Source organism: Oryx dammah, unplaced genomic scaffold (genome assembly GCF_014754425.2).
Source record: "Oryx dammah isolate SB20612 unplaced genomic scaffold, SCBI_Odam_1.1 HiC_scaffold_15, whole genome shotgun sequence".
In the NCBI taxonomy this organism is placed as follows: domain Eukaryota; kingdom Metazoa; phylum Chordata; class Mammalia; order Artiodactyla; family Bovidae; genus Oryx; species Oryx dammah.
This window is the reverse complement of record NW_024070199.1, coordinates 37969948-37991672: the sequence shown is the minus strand read 5'-3', so window position 1 is coordinate 37991672 and position 21725 is coordinate 37969948. Positions and strand designations below refer to the sequence as shown.

The window sequence follows — 21725 nt, the reverse complement described above, 5'->3', positions numbered from 1 at the left end:
CAGTGGTCATATATGAATGTGAGAGTTGGACTATCATGTAAGCTAAGCCCCGAAGGATTGATGCTTTTGAACTGTGGTGTTGGAGATTCTTGAGTGTCCCTTGGACTGCAAGAAGATCCAACCAGTCCATGCTAAAGAAAATCAGTCCTGAATGTTCACTGGAAGGACTGATGCTAAAGCTGAAACTCCATTATTTTGGCCACCTGATGCAAAGAGATCACTCATTTGAAAAGACCCTGATGTTGGGAAAGATTGAGGGCAGGAGGAGAAGGGGATGAGAGAGGATGAGATGGTTGGATGGCATCACCAACTCAATGGACATGAGTATGTGTGGACTCCGGGAGTTGGTGATGGACAGGGAGGCCTTGCATTCTGCCATTCATGGGCTCACAAAGAGTTGAACACGACTAAGCAACTGAACTGAACTGAAGTTGTTGAGTATAGTTTCACATTTCTTTCCTTTTTTTCTTTTGGTTTTCTTTGGTTTGTATTTTGATGTGCAGTATTTTTGTTTTTCCTTAGAAGATATTCCACTCTGAATGTAGAGTCATAAGTCTGAATTTTAAAGCCACTTAAGTAATGTGTTGTTATAGGTAGCTAGTCAACAACTTGATGCAATTAAATTTGTTCACTTCAGTTCAGTCCTTCAGTTGTGTTCGTCTCTTTGCAACGCCATAGACTGCAGCATGCCAGGCTTCCCTATCCATCGCCAACTCCCAGAGCTTACTCAAGCTCATGTCCATCAACTTGGTGATGCTATCCAACCATCTCATCCTCTGTCTTCCGCTTCTTGTCTTGCCTTCAATCTTTCCTAATATAAGGGTCTTTTCCAATGAGTCAGCATGTTTAGTATGCATTCAGTCTCTTTTAAAATCAACCAACATGTATTAAATTCCTCTCTGTCCTCACTGCACTCCCGATTCTAGGCAGAAACACAAAACTGCAGAGACTGAAGGCTGATTCCAGCACATCACTGTGGAGATTTCATTCCCACTGTTTTTTAGGAAAAAAAAATTAATTGTTAACATTAAAATCAGTAGATTGTACATAAATATCCAAACTTCTGATTCTCTTGAAATCATGGCCAACTGGCCTTTTTTCCATCATGGGTGAAATGGAGGGAAGGCTGCTCCCAGTGGTAAGGCCTGTGCTGCCCAGATTCCAACATGGCCACCTAGTCCTAGTATCATATCACCTGCCTCCTGGGGCCATGAGTTCTAGCTCTCTTAAGATAAAGACTACTTTTGTCTTGATCAACTTTGACTTTGAAGCCTTTAGCCCAGAACCTAGCATACAGTTCTTCCTTGTACAATTGTTGGATGATATAAAATATCTTTTGGATGCATATAAAATTTCCTCCAATACTGAAACCATGCAACTGAAGTACTACTCTGCCATAAATCTTTGATGCAGCCTGGCATCATAGGTGCCCCTGATGTCTGCCATTAGACCCACTACCTAAAGCCAGGTGTATGTCCCTGGGCTGTCCCTGAAGTCTTCAGTTTGCCATTTGACAACTTATCCTCCTAGCAATCTCCTCTCCAATGAAGACAGCAATGCATATCTCATGAAGTGGCTAGGAAGATGACATGAAACCATGAATGTCGAGCATGGTGCCTAGTATCCATTTTCATGATGCTCTTAGCTGTTTTTTCTCCAAGTAGTGAGAGTTCTCCATCTTCTTAGATGTCCGTGAAGATCAGTTTGATTTTCCAGCCAAGCTTCAAGGAAGAGTTTATGGTTCAATTCTCTGTATTCTGAAAAGCTTCAAAGGCCACTCATCAAGGACACTGAAGAAGGTAAAGATTTTATCAAGACCTTTGTATTTTTTTCAGATCTTTTAGTGGTCTAAAGCAGAAAACTAGGGTAGGTCAGAGCATATATAACTAGGGGCTCCTGACCACCACTACATGCTAAGAACCCAAACTTCCCTGAGTACTTGGAGCCAGGAAAGAAGCATGAAGTGGCTTGTGCTCCTCGGGCTGGTGGCCTTCTCAGAGTGCATAGTCAAGTAAGTATGGGGACTGTATGTCGCATCATATTCCTTTCTCAGATTTTTCTTTTCATCTGATTATTCTTCCACTCATCAGGTTTAGAAGGGAATGGAATATTTCCCTAAGAGTCTTAAAGTTCAACTATTACTTTTCAATAAGTAACTTGCTGTAGGAACTGTGGATCCCAAGGTCTTGGTGTAGATTTGGGTTGCACAAATCCAGGGGTCCAGTCATGTCATGACCTATTGAAAATGCAACTCCTTGTAACTGTTCAGTGCATAGTCTATGCAGATGTGGATGTGGTCCTGTGGAATAGCACTTTTCTACATTTTATTCAACATGTCCTCTTTGTTCCCTATCTACTTCAGTGTGTATATGCCTATGTCTGCATCTCTGTATCAATGTCATTTATCTCTCCATCTCTTTGGAAGTCACTGGGAGTGTATTTCTCTTTGTGCTGTTTTCTTTTAATTTTTCATTTCACTAATTCTTCCTTCTCAAGCCTCTGAATTTCCCTTACTTGTTCCCTATATCTTGAATTCTTCTTTCAACTCTTTCTTTTCTTTCAACTTGGAGAAAGATACACTGTTTTCTATACACTGTTTTCTGTCAGACAAGCAGTGTGACCGCAGTCAACTCAGAAACTCTTGCATTTCAAATTGCTCCCTTGTAAAAAAGGATAAGAGTTCCCCTTCTACCTCCTTGCTTGAGGTTCTTTGAGAAGGAATGAGTAGGATGGCAACAGCGATGCTAATAGCTGTCATTGTTGAGACTTCCTATTTATCAGGTACCTTATATTCATCACTTCACTCATCCCCAGGATATTCTATTTGGAGGGTTTTTATTGTCACATTCCACCATTTTATTGAAGGGGATACTGAGACACCACGTGGTCATATGGTTTACCCAAGATTGCAGAAAAGAACCTGTATTCAATTCTATGTGTTTGCCATGGTATATGCATAAAATTCTGATAATATTGTGCCTCATAAAAATGATTAGAAAATACACAGGGCCATTACAATGTCCGTTATACCTTAACACTGACTGCTAATTGTAGCATCTTCATTGTTTTCTTTTTCAAATACTCGGTGAAAGAATACCTCTAAGGAGAGTGAAGACCATGAGAAAAACCCTCAGTGGAAAAAACATAGTGAACAATTTCCTGAAGGAGCATTCTTACAGACTGTCCCAGATTTCTTTTTGTGGCTCAAAACTAACTGTTCACCCTCTGAGAAACATCAGGGATGTGAGTATTTTGGGAGGATGGTGCTCCACAGCGCCCTTTGGTGCTATATCCTAGCATGGGGCTCATCTGGAGGTGCCAGGTGGGATGGTGGGGTTGGGTTTCCTGCAGGAGGCAGAGACACTGGAAAATAAGGACCCCACCCAGAGGAGAAGGCACTCTCATCCTCAACTTTTGTTTTTTGTGACTGGGCTGGGCAATTACCAGGTGGCAGGTAAATATTCATTTCTGTGTCAAACGTGTCATTTGTTTGAGGACGATTGTTCCTTGTGAACTAAGTGAGCCACTCAGTTACAGATGAAGAGTGAACCATCACTGATCAAAAGTTAGAACCAACTGCAAAGCAATTGTGAATCCCCAGGTAGAGGAATTCAGTTGCCACAGATGCAAGAATGACAGCAGTAAAAAGTTACTGAACCTGTATTCCGTGTATGGCCGTAAGAATCACTGTGGTTACTGTTTTTAGATTAGAAAAAGGGATTATTTTGTCTTCAAGATGACTTCAAGATGCCCATGCCAGCCTGAGAGATAGGCAAGGAGTGAATACATGTCAAATGAAAGGGTCATCTGTGTGGTGTTGATTGGGTGTGATCTGAGTTTAGAGGGAGTGGCTGGGGTTGATCAAGAAGGACCTCCTGGAGAAGCAAGTGGGAAGGCTGGGATTGAAGAGACTATAGAGCGTCTCAAATGAAGGCACCAGGACTTCCCAAGGTGTCCAGTAGTCCTGGAGGCCCAGTGGTTATGCCTCTGGGCTTCCCATGCAGGAGGTACCACTTCAACGCCTGGTCATAGAATCAATATCCAGCATACAATGTAGCACAGGATAAATATGTCAAATGCAGATACCTCTGTGACCAAAGTCTGTGAGGTGCATGGTGGTTAGAAAGTGGTCTCAAGAGATATGTGACACCCAGAGGGAGGCATCAGTGTGGGAATAGAGGGTAGCCATTTCTGCACTAACCCACTCCCTCCTTCTCCCTTTAGTTGGTCTACGTGGGTAACATCACCATTGGAACACCTCCTCAGGAATTCCAGGTTGTCTTTAGCACAGGCTCATCTGACTTGTGGGTGCCCTCCCTCTTTTGTTCCATGCCAGCATGTTGTGAGTATAGATACCCCCTACCTGGACCATCTTCACTTGCCCTGCTGCCCTGTTTCCACCCTTGGCACCTGATGGCACTCATCTCTTCTGTCTGCAGCTACACACGTTTGGTTCAGACAACATCGGTCTTCCACCTTCCAGCCTACCAATAAGACCTTCACCATCACCTATGGATCTGGGAGCATGAAGGGATTTCTTGCTTATGACACAGTTCGGGTAACAGTGTAACATATGCTGAGACAAGACTGGCTATGGAGTGACCACTGCTTGCAAAACAGATGCAAGACCATCTGGCAGGACCCTTCCTAGCCTAACTCCCATAGATATTGGCCATCTAATCTACAGGATCATGTCTCTGGGGAGGCAGTGCCTGTGGTGACACAGAGCAAACAAATTAGCTAACCCAGAGTGTGACTTGAGGTGTGGACTTGCAGCTCCTCTGCCCATGAGCAGTTCAAGGTTCATTTTGCTGGGAGCAAGAAGAAGGGATAAAAGCACCCACTTTTATATTTGGACTTTTCCAGGCACTTTCAGGTGGTAACTGGTTTAATCCTGCAACAACCCCACATAGCAGTTACTCTGATTAGCTCATGAGACATATGAGGAAACTGAGGTGCAGACAGCAAGGGCCTTGCTGAGGGCACACATGTGGTAAAAGGTGGATTTAGGCTGGCTTTTCAGGACTGAAGTTGCTGTGGGGTGTTTGGGCACAGGATAAAACTGATCTGAGCACCCTGCGGGCAGTCAAGGCCTTCAGGTATCCAGAGTGGGAAACAGGAGGCCTGAGAAGTCAAGGGGCCTGATAAATGAGCTCCCACTCTAGAGGACCCTTGAGAGTCTAATAAACTTAAGGCCTGCCTTCCCCAAAATACCTGAGTAGTTCCCCTCTTTCTCTTTGTCTCTCATGCATACTTACAGAAATATACACATATCCCCAAAAGTGATTTCCCCAGGCAGTAATTTCATAGAACTCTGCAAGCAAGATTGTGTTTTTGGCTTTAGTCTTCCTGGACAGATCCAGAATCCATAGTACCTTGCAGAGAATGCAGTCCATTCCTGTCATTAGGTCACAGGGATGCTAAAGAGAAGGCTATCTTGCTCTTGATTGCTTTGTCCATAAGGTGGCACCAATGGGACCTGGCTTGACTCCTGGTTGCCCCACCTGTACAGAAGCCAAGAGGCCAATTTGACTCACTCTGGTGGTGTTTTTCAGAGGGACAGACATTTTAAAATTCACAGCCTCTCAGAAATGGAACCCAAATTCCCCTCCTAGCTTGGTCTAACTGTCTGTGGGGCACCGAAGACAGAGCCCAGCCTCAAATCTTCTCTGAGGATCTTATGGCAATACACGCTAGCCCAGTCCTAGCACCACTTTATATCTCTGCAACTGGGATCACTCTTCTCTCCCACAGATTGGGGACCTTGTAAGTTCTGATCAGCCATTTGGTCTAAGCATGGCGGAATATGGGTTGGAGGGCAGAAATTATGATGGTGTCTTGGGCTTGAACTACCCCAACGTATCCTTCTCTGGAGCCATCCCCATCTTTGACAACCTGAAGAATCAAGGTGCCATTTCTGAGCCTGTTTTTGCCTTCTACTTGAGCAAGTAAGTCTGAGATGGACAATCCCTTTCTCCAAATTAGCTGTAAGATGCTTTCAGTTGCACAAAAATTACAGAACACTTGATAAAGAAGTATCCTGAGAGATAATCTAACCCAGGATAACTATGGCCCCATGGCCCTACCTTGCTTCACGATTGGCTCTTATAAATAAAAGTTTATTGGAACAGAACTCTATTCCTGGGCTCAAGACCAGTAACATGGTCTAGGGGGGTGAGTGAGGAGGATGGCTAATGGAAGGCAACAGGAAACAAGTTGAAGGAAAGGCATTAGGATTTGCTTATGAATTTGATAAGGAAGGAAGGAGAAGGATGGTGTATATCTTTCCTTCCTCGTTAGCATATCACTGGGAGCCCAGGACTAGCTATCCAATTTGTGGAGCTAGTAAGAAATGAAAGTGTGGTACACAAAAGTGTGGGACCACTAGTTCAAGAAATATTAGGCATTTCAAGTCAGGGAGAGCAGAAGTGATTCCCTTCTGAGTGTGGGGCCCTTTGGACATTAGAGGTCACAGGCCAGTGAAGCCAACTCTGGGTGACCTGAACCCACACCCTTAGAACTCCCAGGCCTTGATTTTCCTGAAAAATGACAAGATGGATAAGGGGAAAGCCAAAGCCCTTCAGCACCCTCTCCTCTGAGGGTGTCTGAGCACTCAGGTCGCTGGAGGTCCAGGGCACCTTCAGAAGACATAGTGGGTGGAGCCCAGCCAAGTGATTCAGCTTTTAACCTTCTCTGTGCCACTCATGAGATAGTAACAGACTTCAGTCTGGATCTCAATCTCTCCTAGAATCAATTTCTGCATCTGTACATAGGGACTTTATTAGGGCCTTGATGGGTGGACAAGCACAGCTCTCAGACAGTGCTGTTGTTACTGTCCTCCAAGATTCCCCCCCTCTCTTCTCCCTACAGAGACAAGCGGAAGGGCAGTGTGGTGATGTTTGGTGGGGTGGACCACCACTACTACAAGGGAGAGCTCAACTGGGTACCATTGATTGAAGCAGGCGACTGGAGAGTACACATTGACCGGTAAGCCTCTCCCTCTGAGGGTCAGTCCAAGTGATGCTCCCACTACTGTACATGGACACAGGCAGAGACACACAAATGCATTCTCAGGCACACAGTCACACAGACATACACACCACTCAAAATGACACAGACAGACACACAGACACAGGGAAACACACAAGCAGACATATAAACATACACAGAGACACATAAAAACATGCATAGCTGGTCAGAGACACACAAACCCACACAGAGACACATAGAAACACACATACAAACAAACACACAAGCACCTAGATACAAAAAACCCATTGGGTCATAACCCCAGGCCTTCTGAGCAAGGCCCTGACCAGGGCCCTAAAAGGGTCCAGAGAGGTCTGTGCAGCTGAGAGAGGGCTGCACCCATTGCCCTTTGAGGTGTGGAACAGGATTAGAGGACTCAGGTTTGTGACATTGTACAGGAGACAGGGATCAAGAACATCCCCATGGAAAAGAAATGCAAAAAAGCAAAATGGCTGTCTGGGGAGGCCTTACAAATAGCTGTGGAAATAAGAGAAGCAAAAAACAAAGGAGAAAAGGAAAGACATAAGCATATGAATGCAAAATTCCAAGGAATAGCAAGAAGAGATAAGAAAGCCTTCTTCAGCGATCAATGCAAAGAAATAGAGGAAAACAATAGAATGGGAAAGACTAGAGATCTCATCAGAAAATTAGAGATACCAAGGGAACATTTCATGCAAAGATGGGCTCAATAAAGGACAGAAATGGTATGGACATAACAGAAGCAGAGGGTATTAAGAAGAGGTGGCAAGAATACACAGAAGAACTGTACAAAAAAGATCTTCATGACCCAGATAATCACGATGGTGTGATCACTCATCTAGAGCCAGACATCCTGGAATGTGAAGTCAAGTGGGCCTTAGAAAGCATCACTACAAACAAAGCTAGTGGAGGTGATGGAATTCCATTTCAGCTATTTCAAATCCTGAAAGATGATGCTGTGAAAGTGCTGCACTCAATATGCCAGCAAATTTGGAAAACTCAGCAGTGGCCACAGGACTGGAAAAGGTCAGTTTTCATTCCAATCCCAAAGAAAGGTAATGCAAAAGAATGCTCAGACTACTGAACAATTGCACTCATCTCACATGCTAGTAAAGTAATGCTCAAAATTCTCCAAGCCAGGCTTCGGCAATATGTGAACTGTGAACTTCCAGATGATCAAGCTGGTTTTAGAAAAGGCAGAGGAACCAGAGATCAAATTGCCAACATCTGCTGGATCATGGAAAAAGCAAGAGAGTTCCAGAAAAACATCTATTTCTGTTTTATTGACTATGCCAAAGCCTTTGACTGTGTGGATCACAATAAACTGTGGAAAATGTTGAGAGAGATGGGAATACCAGACCACTTGACCTACCTCTTGAGAAATCTGTATGCAGGTCAGGAAGCAACAGTTAGAATGGGACATGGAACCACAGACTGGTTCCAAATAGGAAAAGGAGTACGTCAAGGCTGTATATTGTCACCCTGCTTATTTAACTTATATACAGAGTACATCATTAGAAACACTGGACTGCAAGAAACACAAGCTGGAATCAAGATTGCTGGGAGAAATATCAATAACCTCAGATATGCAGATGATACCACACTTATGGCAGAAAGTGAAGAGGAACTAAAAAGCCTCTTGATGAATGTGAAAGTGGAGAGTGAAAAAGTTGGTTTAAAGCTCAACATTCAAAAAAGAGATCATGGCATCCAGTCCCATCACTTCATGGGAAATAGATAGGGAAACAGTGGAAACAGTGTCAGACTTTATTTTTTTGGGCTCCAAAATCACTGCAGATGGTGACTGCAGCCATGAAATTAAAAGATGCTTACTCCTTGGAAGAAAAGTTATGACCAACCTAGATAGCATATTCAAAAGCAGAGACATTACTTTGCTGACTAATGTCCATCTAGTCAAGGCTATGGTTTTTCCAGTAGTCATGTATGGATGTGAGAGTTGGACTGTGAAGAAGGCTGAGTGCCGAAGAATTGATGCATTTGAACTGTGGTGTTGGAGAAGACTCTGAGAGTCCCTTGGACTGCAAGGGAATCCAACCAGTCCATTCTGAAGGAGATCAGCCCTGGGATTTCTTTGGATGGAATGATGCTAAAGCTGAAACTCCAGTACTTTGGCCACCTCATGCGAAGAGTTGACTCATTGGAAAAGACTTTGATGCTGGGAGAGATTGGGGGCAGGAGGAGAAGAGGACGACAGAGGATGAGATGGCTGGATGGTATCACTGACTCAATGGACGTGATTCTCAGTGATCTCTGGGAGTTGGTGATGGACAGGGAGGCCTGGCCTGCTGAAATTCATGGTGTCGCAAAGAGTCGGACATGACTGAGCGACTGAACTGAACTGAACAGTTATGATAACATGGCTGACTGTCCAGGACTACCTAAGATATAGGAATTTCTCAGTACAGATAAATGTCATTTCAAAAACAGGGACAGTCCTGAGAAATTGGGGAAAACTTGTCTTCTTAGGGAACAGCTACCTAGCAGTGGAGAGAGGTTGCCTGCAGTCTTAAGACATGAAAGCAACTAATAAAAAAGACACGCCTAGTTCTTGGGCACACAGTGGGACAGGGGCTATTACAGAGAATCAGGAAGTTGAGGTCCAGAAGTGACCTGAGGACAAGAGGCATAATTGATAGGATTCTGTGTGACACCCTCAGAAAAAAGCTGACCTATCCTTTGGAGTCTCTGTGGGCTAGTCATTTATTTCCTGACCAGGGTCTCAGGGTCTGAGCTGGTTGTAGGAGCAGTGCTGGCAGACACCCTCTCCCAGAGGAGCCCCTCTCTCCTGCTACTATGAGAATCTTCTGCCCCTGCGAATCTCCATCTTCACTCTGTGTGCCACCCATTATTTGTTCCCTACCAGATACAGCTCTCTGGATGTTTCTTATTCTTTTCTAAGTCTTCATTCACTCATTGAACAAGCAAACATTGAGCATCCACTGTGTGCCAGGCACTTTAGTGAGGCAAGGAGAATAAAACTCGCCCTCACATCTAAGAAGGCAGATGTACATGAAGTGACTTGCCCACATAGTGAATTGTGACTTTGGTACATGCTAGACATGATGAGGAGAAGGCAATGGCAACCCACTCCAGTACTCTTGCCTGGAAAATCCCAGGGACGGCGGAGCCTGGTGGGCTGCCCTCTATGAGGTCACACAGAATCGGACACGACTGAAGTGAGTTAGCAGCAGCAGACATGAGGAAGGGTCTACAGAGATTGACCAAGAGGGGAGACTGATAAACACCAGGGGAAAGACTTCGCGAAAACTATACAATTACGATGGAATCTGGAAGATGAGAAGAAATGTGCTAGTCAAAGTGGAGTGGAGCCTTCTAGGAAGGAAGACCAGCTTGTGTCAAGGTACAAAAGATCGTAGTGTATTCAAGTACTGCATTCAAGGATGTCAAGAAAGGTGCTGTGTCGAGAGCAAAGGAAAAGAGAGCAAGAGACGAAGGGCTGTTTAGGAGACAGTCGGGAAGGGGACAACTCTGGGGAGAATCAGAGTGACCTTGATGCCCTCTTTCTTCCATTGTGTCTCAGCATCTCCATGAAAGGAACGGTTATTGCTTGTTCTGACGGCTGTGAGGCCCTTGTGGACACTGGGACATCACATATTGAAGGCCCAGGAAGACTTGTCAATACCATACAGAGGCTCATCCGTGCCAGGCCATTCGGTTCCAAGGTGAAGGGTCATGCCCCAGGGTCACTCCCAGTCTCCACACACAACAAGGATCTCCAGGGCCAACCTCTCACTCTCTCTCTCTAACAGCACTACGTTCCATGTTTTGCCATCAAATACCTGCCCTCTATTGTCTTCACCATCAATGGCATCAAGTACCCAGTGACAGCTCGAGCCTACATCCTTAAGGTGAGGGGACAATATTGAGGGTTGGTTCTCAAACTGGAGCTTGCAGGAACCCTTTGGCTGCTGCTGGGAGGAGGGCGCCCTCTGGAGGCCATGTCACACCATTGCAGATGTTGCTGAGCCCTGTGGCTGGGCCAGTGCTTTCCACAAAACCAAACACGAGAGTAAAGGGCTGTGTGGGACACTGATCTTCGTGAAATAAATGTGGAGATACCACACCATATGGCATGGTGGGAGTCAAGCAGAGGGGAAAACTAAGGTCCTCAGTCCTCAAAGAGCTTCAATTCAATCTGAACCCTTAGGTGCATGAACATGAAATTCAGCACTAGCAGTCCCTGAAATAGGCCACGTTACAAGCAGAATGGCTGGGGGCAGGCCCAGTGTAATGTCCCAGCATAAGTTAACAGTCTCCCTTCCTTTCTCAAAGTTTTCCTGGTTTGGATGATAAATTATATGGTCAGCCTAGTTCTTGGCTGCATCTTCCCCTTGCTCTGGCCAGGTGCCTCCTTTGTGAGTTGGGGTACCCGATCCCTCTGTGGGGAGGTTGGAGCCTAATGTGAATAAAGGGTGCACTGTGACTGCTCAGCCCCAGCACTGGGTGGAAGCTTAATGTCAGCTCCCAGCGAGGGTTCAGAGCAGGCTAATGGGCCCAAAGAAGGCTTTGAGGAAGAGAGGGAATTTTAGGAATTCCAAAACCACAGACTCATTGAGCCATATGGAAGGTTGCTGGGTTCTAGGCAAAACCGCACTAGATTCCATGCAAATAACATCTCAAGGTGGTGTGCACTGGGGCACTGGGGACTTACTAGGGTTGATGAGGGGTACGGACTGACCAGTGGGGATGGGGAACCAAGGTACGTAACCCAAGCAAGCCTGGAGAGGCCACAGAGGGTGAGTGTGGGCCGAAGGAGGCTTCTCAGAGTTCTTGAGTTAAGTCTTCAAGAACGTGTTGTGGGGACTGCTCTATTTAAGATGGATAACCAAAAATGAGTTGCTGTGTAGCACAGGAAACTCCGCTCAGTTATATGACAGCCTGGATGGGAGGGGTGTCTTTGGGACCAGGATACCTGGATATATACAGTTGAGTCCTTTACTGTCCACCTGAAATTCAGAATATTGTTAATCAACTATACTCCAATACAAAATAGAGTTTTCTAATAAAGTACGGATTGTGGGGATGCAAAAGGAGGACCAGCATTCTCTGCAGAGAAAACAAGGAGCAGGAGTCAGAAGGAAAGAAACAGGGAGTGAGGAGAACTATGGACACTCTTGTTCTTTTCTAAATAATTATGTTGAAGTGTGGCTAATCTTCAGTGTTGCATTAAGTTCTGCTTACAACAATGCCACTCAATTATACACATAAAAATATATATTTTTTCTTGTCTTTTTCATGTGGTTTATCACTGAATATTGAATATAGTTTCTTACTCTCTACAGTAGGGTTTTGCTGTTTTTCATTCCTCTGTTTCCCCAACTGCCAGTCCTCCACTCACCACACCCTTCCTCATGACAACCTCATGTCTTGGTCCTCTTTGGTTTTGAATGAAATCTCATATATCCTGCTGCTGAGAAAACACCTTGATACTTACCAAAAGTGGGAAATAAAACAAAGAATTGTGCTGGGTCTGGATATTGTGGGGGATTCACCGGTAAGGGCTCATGCTGACTGGTGTGTGTCTCTGACTCCCCCAGGATTCTAGCGGCAGCTGCTATTCCACCTTTAAAGAGAACAGAGTGAGGACATCTAGAGAGACCTGGATCCTGGGTGACGTCTTCCTGAGGCGATATTTCTCAGTCTTTGATCGAGGAAATGACAGGATTGGCCTGGCACGGGCAGTGTAAATGTTTAGAGTGGTTCAGGAATCAGTAAGGCTGTTCCTAACATACACTCCCTCACACTTTGGGCACTCTTGCCTAGGATGCTGGTGAACTGTATTTGGTGGTCTGTACACCCTATTCTCAGTAAAGAATAAAGGATTTCACTCTTAATGGTGCTGAAACAAATGGTTGCCTATGTTTGTGTCTGGGAGTGAAGGATCTAGAACCAAGTCTGAATCAAAATTGAGAGAAGCCCTACTCTAACTGGCTTCAAGGAAAAGGGAGACTCATTGAAATGATTCTGGGAATCCACAACACAAGAATCAGAGCAAATACAAAGATCTCAGTGAATGGACCCAAGAAACCAGAAGTCATCAATTCTCTCTCACCCTTGCTCTTTCCGTTTGGTCTTCTTTGATGGTCTTAGCCTGGCAACTTTCTGCCTTAAGTCTTCTACAGCTAGTGAGGGCGTTCAATCTACCTGACCTAGGGTTTTAAATCCTGAAGGCATTATCTAGTAAGGAAAGAAGATTGCAGACATCAGAGTTCAAGATGTTCTCTGAATGACCCACCCCAGATCACATGTACAGCCCCAGATCTGCCATTCTGGCAGGGAAATGGGGTCTTATGACTGTCTTTTCATGGTGTTTGGCCCTGACGCGGCAGTACACATGATTGTCAATTTCCTCCAGAACTACATGACTGAAGTTGGGCAGCCCCAAGGATAGCGACCGGCAGATGGTCTAGGCCATGGAAGAATTTGTGATGACCCACCAACTCCACCACCTCCTCATTCAGAGGAATTATAAAGGATAATGAAATAGGCTCTATTTGTCCCATCTCAGATGATCTTATCACTGGGCATGTCCTCCAGGGGATTTTGGGTGAGGTACTACATGCAGAGCTGGTTCCATCTTGTTCCCACACCCCAGTCACCAGCTCTCTGCCACATATGCCTGCTCTGTCCTTTTTAGTCCCACTTGGTAAGTGGTGGCTCCAGTGGATCCCTGAGCCATACCCTACCTCCAGGGCCCAGAATGCCCCTTCCTTGGCCTCCAATGCTGCTGGGGAGAATGCAATGCATGTATCGGGGAACTCAGGGTACACAGAGCCTTCAGCCATTCTGAGCTTCCTCTGGGTGTGGAGCTACAAACTATTTGCTTGGAGCTGCCATGGTTAGGCTCTTTTGCAGTGGAAGCATCCGTTCTCTCCACCTGGAGGCCCTCAGTAGATCCCTCAGCTGAGTCAGCAGGGGTCACAGGTTGATTTCTTTTCAGATTGACTGGTTTGAATTCCTTGTTGTATAAGGGACTCTCAAGAATCTTCTCAAGCACCACGGTTCAAAAGCTCAATTCTTTGGCATTCACCTGTTCTTGTGGTCCAGCTTGCACATCTGTACATGATTACTGAAAAAATCATAGCTTTGATGCTACAGACCTCTGTAGCAAAGTCAGTCTCTACTTTTTAATACACTGTGCAGGTTTTTCATAGCCTTTCTTCCTTCCAAGGAGCAAGTGTCTTTTAATTTTGTGGCTGCCGTCAAGGTCCACCATGGTTTTGGAGCCCAAGAAAATAAAATCTGCCAGTATTTCCACTTTTCCTTTATCCATATGCCATGATGTGGTGGGATCGGATGCCACGAATATTGAGTATGTTTTTCTGAATAGTTCTTTGAATGTTGAGTTTTAAGCCAGTTTTTTATCTCCTCTCCTCACAGAGAGGCTCTTTAGATCTTTGCTTTCTGCCATTAGGGCAGTGTCATCTTTATATTTGTGGGTGTCGATATATCTTCCAGCAATTTTTATTCCAAGTTAGGATTTATGCAGTCCAGCATATCAAAAGATGTATCCTTATAAAGAAGTTAAATAACCAGAGTGAGAATGTATACCTTGTCACGCTTCTTTCCCAGTTTTAAATCTTTCAGTTGTTCTGTGTCTGATTCTAACTGCCACTTTTTAACCTACATACAGACTTTTCAGGCAACAGTTAATGTGATCTGGTACTCCCGTTTCCTTAAGAATTTTCCACAGTTTGTTGTGGTCCACACAGTGAAAGGCTTTAGCATAGTCAGTGAAGCAGACGGAAATGTTTTCTGGGATTCCCTTGCTCTCTCTATGATCCAGTGGATGTTGGCAATTGGATCTCTGGTTCCTCAAACCAGTTTGTACATCTGGAAGTTCTCAGTTCATGTAGCATTGAAACTTAGCTTGAAGGATTTTGAGCATTACCTTGCTAGAAAGTGAGATGTGCAATTGCATGATAGGTTGAACATTCTTTGGAATTGCCTTTCTTTTGGATTGGAATGAAAACTGACCTTTGCCAGCACTGTGGCCACTGCTGAGTTTTCCAAATTTGATGACATATTGAATGCAGCACTTTAACAGCCTCATTCTTTAGGATTTTTAAATAGCTCAGCTGGAATTCCATCACCTCTCCTATCATTGTTTGTAGTGATGCTTCCTAAGGCTCCAGTATATCTGGCTTTACATCAGTGACCCAAGCATCATCCGTATCCCGGTCATTGTGACCATTTTTGTACAGTTCTTCTGTGCATTCTTGCCACCTCTTCTTAATGTCATCTGCTTCTGTTAGGTCTTTGACTTTTCTGCCCTTTATTGTACCCATCCTTGCATGAAGTGTTTGTCTGGTAGCTCCAATTTTCCTGAAGTGATCTATACTCTTTACTCTATTATTTTCCTCTAATTCTTGCAGTGTTCACTTATGAAGACTTTCTTATATCCCCTTGCTATTCTCTGGAAGTCTGCATTCCATTGAGTATATCTTTCCCTTCCCCATTTGCCTTTCACTTCTCTTATTTTCTCAACTGTTTTTAAGGCCTCCTCAGGCAACCCCTTTTCCTTCTCACATTTGTTTCACTTGGGGATGGTTTTGGTGACCACCTCCTGTAGATTGTTACAAACCTCCATCCATAGTTCTTCAGGCTTCCAGACCTAATCCCTTCAATCTATTTTTCATCTCCACTATAAAATCATAAGGGATTTGATTTAGGTCATACCTGAATGTTCTACTGATTTTCCTTACTTACTTCAATTAAAGCCTGAATACTGCTTGCTTCTGCCTAAGCATTGTTGCTATATCGTCACCCACCACTCCCAGTGGATGTGGAGCAAAAACACACAATTTGAGAACACTTACCCTGGGTTTGTGCTTGGCTTTTCACATGCTTAGTGTGACCTTAATCAAGTTCCTTAACCTCAGTTTTCTCATCTGGACAATGGGCACCATGGTGGTAATTCCACCTCTAGATGCATGTGTGCCTGCTAAGAACAAGTGGCCCTGAAAGGGCTTTATGGTTTCCTGAGTCTGGAACAAATATGAATTATTCTGCCACCTAAGGAGAAGGAAATCTTCTGTTTAGAGGTTATGGCTGCCATCCCCAAGGCTAAATATTGATTCAAGGCAAATGACATCTATCTCTGAACCCTGACCCTGAACTCTGACTGAGCCGATGCTTCTGTTTTCTGGGCCCCAACAAGAGCTAATCATTACTGGCTCAGATTGCTCCCTTCCCAGCCTTACTAGTCAGCCTTTCCTTGTCAACTACTTCTAGCCTGAAATCACACTGCAAGGAGAGTTGTACGGTTTTTGGTTTCTTTTCAGTTTCCCACTTCTCCAGCGTAGCAAGAAGTAGCTGTTATGGCTACTTGTCATAGCAACAGCTATGGCAGCTGTTCAGTCCAATCTCAGCCTGTTAAATGAAACTGTCCCCATTTGACCCCTCAGGTTTAAATTACCTACAGTTGCTTTAGAAACCTTCCTATGCTTGCTGTTTAATGACCAAATATGTGTGGACTTGATCTAGTTTTCTTTCCCAAGCATGATTCCAAGCATGCAATGAAGTAACCAGACATTTAGTCTTCTAACTACCCACAGAAATTGACGAAAGCAAACCACCCATCCATTTCTTGCATGCCGCAAACAATATTGAAGTGATCTGCTGAAAGAATGTGGTACATTGGCATGAACACTCCAGAAGGGACACTTTTTCTGGATTCGTTTTCCACCTAGTGCAGAATGTGCAGCACACGCCTTGCCCTGCAGAAGCCGGTCACCTGGTTTTTGCAGATTCAGCCCACTCCAGATCCCTTCGACATCCTCAGTAACATCTAGAGAAGAAACTCTGTCAAACCTCTCTCTCCTGCATAAAAGAGATTTTTGTTTTTTAGAAAACAATGTTTAGTAACACATTCAAAATCTTGTGCTCCTTGCCTTGGATTCAAGGATCTCCACCAGAGGATGCGAAGCCTTCCCTTCCACCTAAATCTTTCTCTACTCCAACCAGGACCAGAACCTTCACTGGCTCCTGTGTCCTCATTGGCATCATTTGTTGTCAAGTCATGTCTGACTCTTTGTGATTACATGTTTAGCAACAAATAGGCTTCCCTGTCTTTTACTATTTCGTGTAGTTTCCTCAAACTCATGTCCTTTGAGTACATGATGCCATCTCACAATCTCATCCTTTTATTCCCTCTCTGCCCAAAATCTTTCCCAGCATCCGGGTCTTTTCCAAAGAGCTGGGTCTTGACATCATTGGCCTAAGTGTTGGAGCTTCATCTTCATCATCAGTCCTTCCACTGAGTATTGCTCTACCACTTAAAAAACAAAACTCATATGTTTCCAATCACCTAACAATATTGAACATTGATAAAGTTTAATAAAAGTGGGATCATGTCCTCTGGGAAATTCCAGCACTGCTGACCTTCCTTCTCTTATTATTCTCTCCACCTGGCATAGAATTGCTTCCCTACAGTCTCTCCAGCTTGAAATGGCCTGCTGACCCAAAATTGTCAGCTACCCAGGAATTGTTCCTTCCTCCTTCTTTAAAGATTTATGCCTGCTCCCTGATTGTCCTCTGTGCATCAGTTCAGTTCAATCTCTTAGTCATGTCCAACTCTTTCCTATATCATGGGGTACAGCATGCCAGGCTTCCCTGTCCATCATTAGCTTCCAGAGCTTGCTCATACTCATGTTCATCAAGTTGGTGATGCCACCCAACAATTTCATCTTCTGTTTTCCCCTTTGCCTCCTGCCTTTAATCTTTCCCAGCATTGGGGTCTTTTATAATGATTCAGTTCTACCCATCAATTTGCCAATGTAAGGGAGGTTCAGCTTCAGCATCAGTCCTTCTAATGAATATTCAGGATTGATTTTCTTTAGGATGGACTGGTTGGATATCCTTGCAGTCCAAGGGACTCTCAAGAGTCTTGTCCAACACACAGTTCAAAAGCATCAATTCTTTGGTGCTCAAATTTCTTTATGGTCCAACTCTCACATCCACTCACGACTTCTGGAAAAACCACAGGTTTGACTATACAGACTTTTGCTAGTAAAGTAATGTCTATGCTTTTTAGTATAGGTCAAGGTTTTTCATAGCTTTTCTTCTAAGGACCAAGGTTTTTTTTTGTCTGTTTGTTTTTTTCCTCCACAGCTGCAGTAACTATTTTCAGTGATTTTGGAGTCCAGGGAAATAAAGTCTGTCACTCTTTTCATTGTTTCTCCATGTTTTAGCCATGAAATAATGGAACTGGATGCAGTGATCTTTGTTTTTTGATTTGTACGTACCACATTAAGACCATCCCCAAGAAAATGAAATGCAAAAGGCATAATGGTTGTCTGAGGATGCCTTAGAAATAACTTAGAAAAGAAGAGAAACAAAAGGCAAAAAAGGAAAAGAAACACATACCAATGTGAATGCAGAGTTCCAAAGATAGCAAGAAGAGATTTAAAAAAAGCCTTCCTAAGTGATCAGTGCAAAGATATAGAGGAAAGCAATAGAACGGGAAAGACCAGAGGTCTGCTCAAGAAAATTAGAGGTAGGGAAGGATCATTTCATGTAAAGATGGGCCAAATAAAAGACAGAAATGGCATGGACCTAAGAGAAGTAGAATATATTAAGAAGAGGTTGAAAGAATACATAGAAGAATTATACAAAAAGGATATTAATGACCCAGATAACCACAATGGTGTGATCACTCACCTAGAGCTGGACATCCTGAAATGTGAAGTCAAGAGGGCCTTAAGAAGCATTACTACGAGTAAAGCCAGTGGAGGTGATGGAATTGCAGTTGAGCTATATCAAATCCTAAAAGATGATGCTGTTAAAGTGCAGCACTCAATATGCTAGCAAACTGGAAAACTCAGCAGTGGCCACAGGACTGGAAAGTCGCTTTCATTGCAATCCCAAAGACAGACAATTTCACCACCTCTTTATTTTTATTTATTTATTTTTTTAATAATAAATGCATTCCCAAACATGAACACCCCTCCCACCTCCCTCCCCATAACATCTCTCTGGGTCATCCCCGTGCACCAGCCCCAAGCATGCTGTATCCTGCATTGGACATAGACTGGCGATTCGATTCCTACATGATAGTATATATGTTTCAATGCCATTCTCCCAAATCATCCCAACCTCTCCCTCTCCCTCTGAGTCCAAAAGTCCACTATACACATCTGTGTCTTTTTTGCTGTCTTGCATACAGGGTCATCATTGCCATCTTTCTAAATTCCATATATATATGTTAGTATACTGTATTGGTGTTTTTCTTTCTGGCTTATTTCACTCTGTATAATCGGCTCCAGTTTCATCCATCTCATCAGAACTGATTCAAATGTATTCTTTTTAATGGCTGAGTAATACTCCATTGTGTATATGTACCACAGCTTTCTTATACATTCATCTGCTGATGGACATCTAGGTTGTTTCCATGTCCTGGCTATTATAAACAGTGCTGCGATGAACATTGGGGTACATGTGTCTCTTTCTATTCTGGTTTCCTTGATGTGTATGCCCAGCAGTGGGATTGCTGGGTCATAAGGCAGTTCTATTTGCAATTTTTTAAGGAATCTCCACACTGTTCTCCATAGTGGCTGTACTAGTTTGCATTCCCACCAACAGTGTAAGAAGGTTCCCGTTTCTCCACACCCTCTCCAGCATTTATTGCTTGCAGATTTTTGGATCGCAGCCATTCTGACTGGTGTGAAGTGGTATCTCATTGTGGTTTTGATTTGCATTTCTCTAATAATGAGTGATGTTGAGTATCTTTTCATGTGTTTGTTAGCCATCCGTATGTCTTCTTTGGAGAAATGTCCATTTAGTTCTTTGGCCCATTTTTTAATTGGGTTGTTTATTTTTCTGGAATTGAGCTGCATAAGTTGTTTGTATATTTTTGAGATTAGTTGTTTGTCAGTTGCTTCATTTGCTATTATTTTCTCCCATTCAGAAGGCTGTCCCAAAGACAGGCAATTTCAAAGAATGTTCAACTATGACACAGTTGCACTCATCTCACATGCTACCAAAGTAATTTTTCCAATCAAGTCTTCAACAGTACAAGAACTGTGAAATTCCATATGTTCAAGCTGGATTTAGAAAAGGCAGAGGAACCAGAGATCAAATTGCCATCATCTGTTGGGTCATAGAAAAAGCAAGAGAATTCCAGAAATATACCTACTTCTGCTTTATTGACCTTTGCAAAAGCCTTTTACAGTGTGGATCACCACAAACTGTGGAAAACGCACTGAGGTTGGAATACCAGACCAACTTATGTGCCTTCTGAGAAATCTGTATGCAGGTCAAGAAACAACAGTTTGAACTGAACATGGAACAGCAGACTGGTTCCAAATTGGGAAAGGTGTACTTAAAGGCTGTATATTGTCACCTTGCTTATTTAAATTATATGCTGAGTACATCATGCGAAATGCCCAACTGGATGAAGCACAAGCTGGAATCACGGTTGTTGGGAGAAATATCAATAATCTCAGATATTCAGAAGACAACATTCTCATGGCAGAAACTGAAGAGAAACTAAAGAGCCTCTTGATGAAAGTGAAAGAATAGAGTGAAACATCTGGCTTAAACTCCACATTCAGAAAATGAAGATCATGGCATTTGGTCCAGTCACTTCATGGCAAATAGAAGGGGAAACAATGGAAACAGTGACAGACTTTATGTTCGGGGACTCCAAAATCACTGCAGCTGATGACTGCAGCCATGAAATTAAAAGATGCTTGCTTGTTTGAAGAAAAGCTATGACAAGCCTAGCAGCAGTTTTAAAAGCAGAGACATTACTTTGCTGAAAAAGTTCAGTACAATCAAAGCTATGATTTGTCCAGTTGTCATGCATGGATGCGACAGTTGGAGCATAAAGAATGGTGAGTAATGAAGAATTGAAGGTTTTGAACTGTTGTGTTGGACAAGACTCTTGAGAGACCTATGGACTACAAGGAGATCCAATAAGTCCATGGTAAAGGAAATCAATTCTGAATATTCATTGGAAGGACAGATGCTGAAGCTGAAACTCCAATACTTTGGCTAACTGATGTGAAGAACTTACTCATTAGAAAAGACCCTATTACAGGGAAAGATTGAAGGCAGGAGGAGAAGAGGATGAGATGGTTGGATGGCCTCACTGACTCGATGACGTGAGTTTGAGCAAGATCCAGGAGTTTTCAAGGACAGAGAAGCCTGGCGTGCTGCAGTCCATGGAGTTGCAAAGAGTCGGACATGACTTAGCGACTGAACTGAATGGAACATACCCCATAGCAAATGCTATTTGTAATTGTCATGTTTCTCCAGCAGGACGAGGCTCCCCAAAGCCTCAACACATATCCCTAGTTAGTCTGCACTCATGCACAGAAGTCACTGCCTAACATTCACAAGGCATTCAGTGAGTTCTAATTGCAGGGAGACCATTTTGGTAGACATAGAGGAATAAAGGGCACATTTATCCTCCTGTCTCAAACGTCTTGAAAGTAGAAGAGATAAATGAAAGACCAGTTTTTTACATCAAATGTCAGGCAGCAGAAATGGATTCCTGAGGTGGGGAGCAAGCAAGGTGAGTTCTACAATTGCCCCAACTTTATAAATAGTTTCCTTCACATACATGGAAGGGCTATCTAGGCAGAGACAAACGGTCTCCCCAAGAAGAGAGATTTGAGACTCTAGATAGTTAGAGTTCACAGGAGAGAGCTACACACAGAGAACTGTGAGAG

At 43.6% G+C, this 21725-nt stretch overlaps 1 protein-coding gene across 1 annotated transcript; it reads left to right on the top strand.

Annotated features, from left to right (window-relative positions):
* The first annotated feature begins 1910 nt into the window (after positions 1-1910).
* Positions 1911-12744, top strand: LOC120874521 (pregnancy-associated glycoprotein 1-like). Its single transcript, XM_040255943.1, has 9 exons — positions 1911-2011; positions 3093-3243; positions 4225-4342; positions 4440-4558; positions 5755-5948; positions 6871-6987; positions 10571-10712; positions 10800-10898; positions 12588-12744. Exons 1-9 carry the CDS (start codon positions 1911-1913, stop codon positions 12735-12737), a joined length of 1191 nt encoding a protein of 396 aa, XP_040111877.1. The 3' UTR covers positions 12738-12744.
* Positions 12745-21725: the final 8981 nt, after the last annotated feature.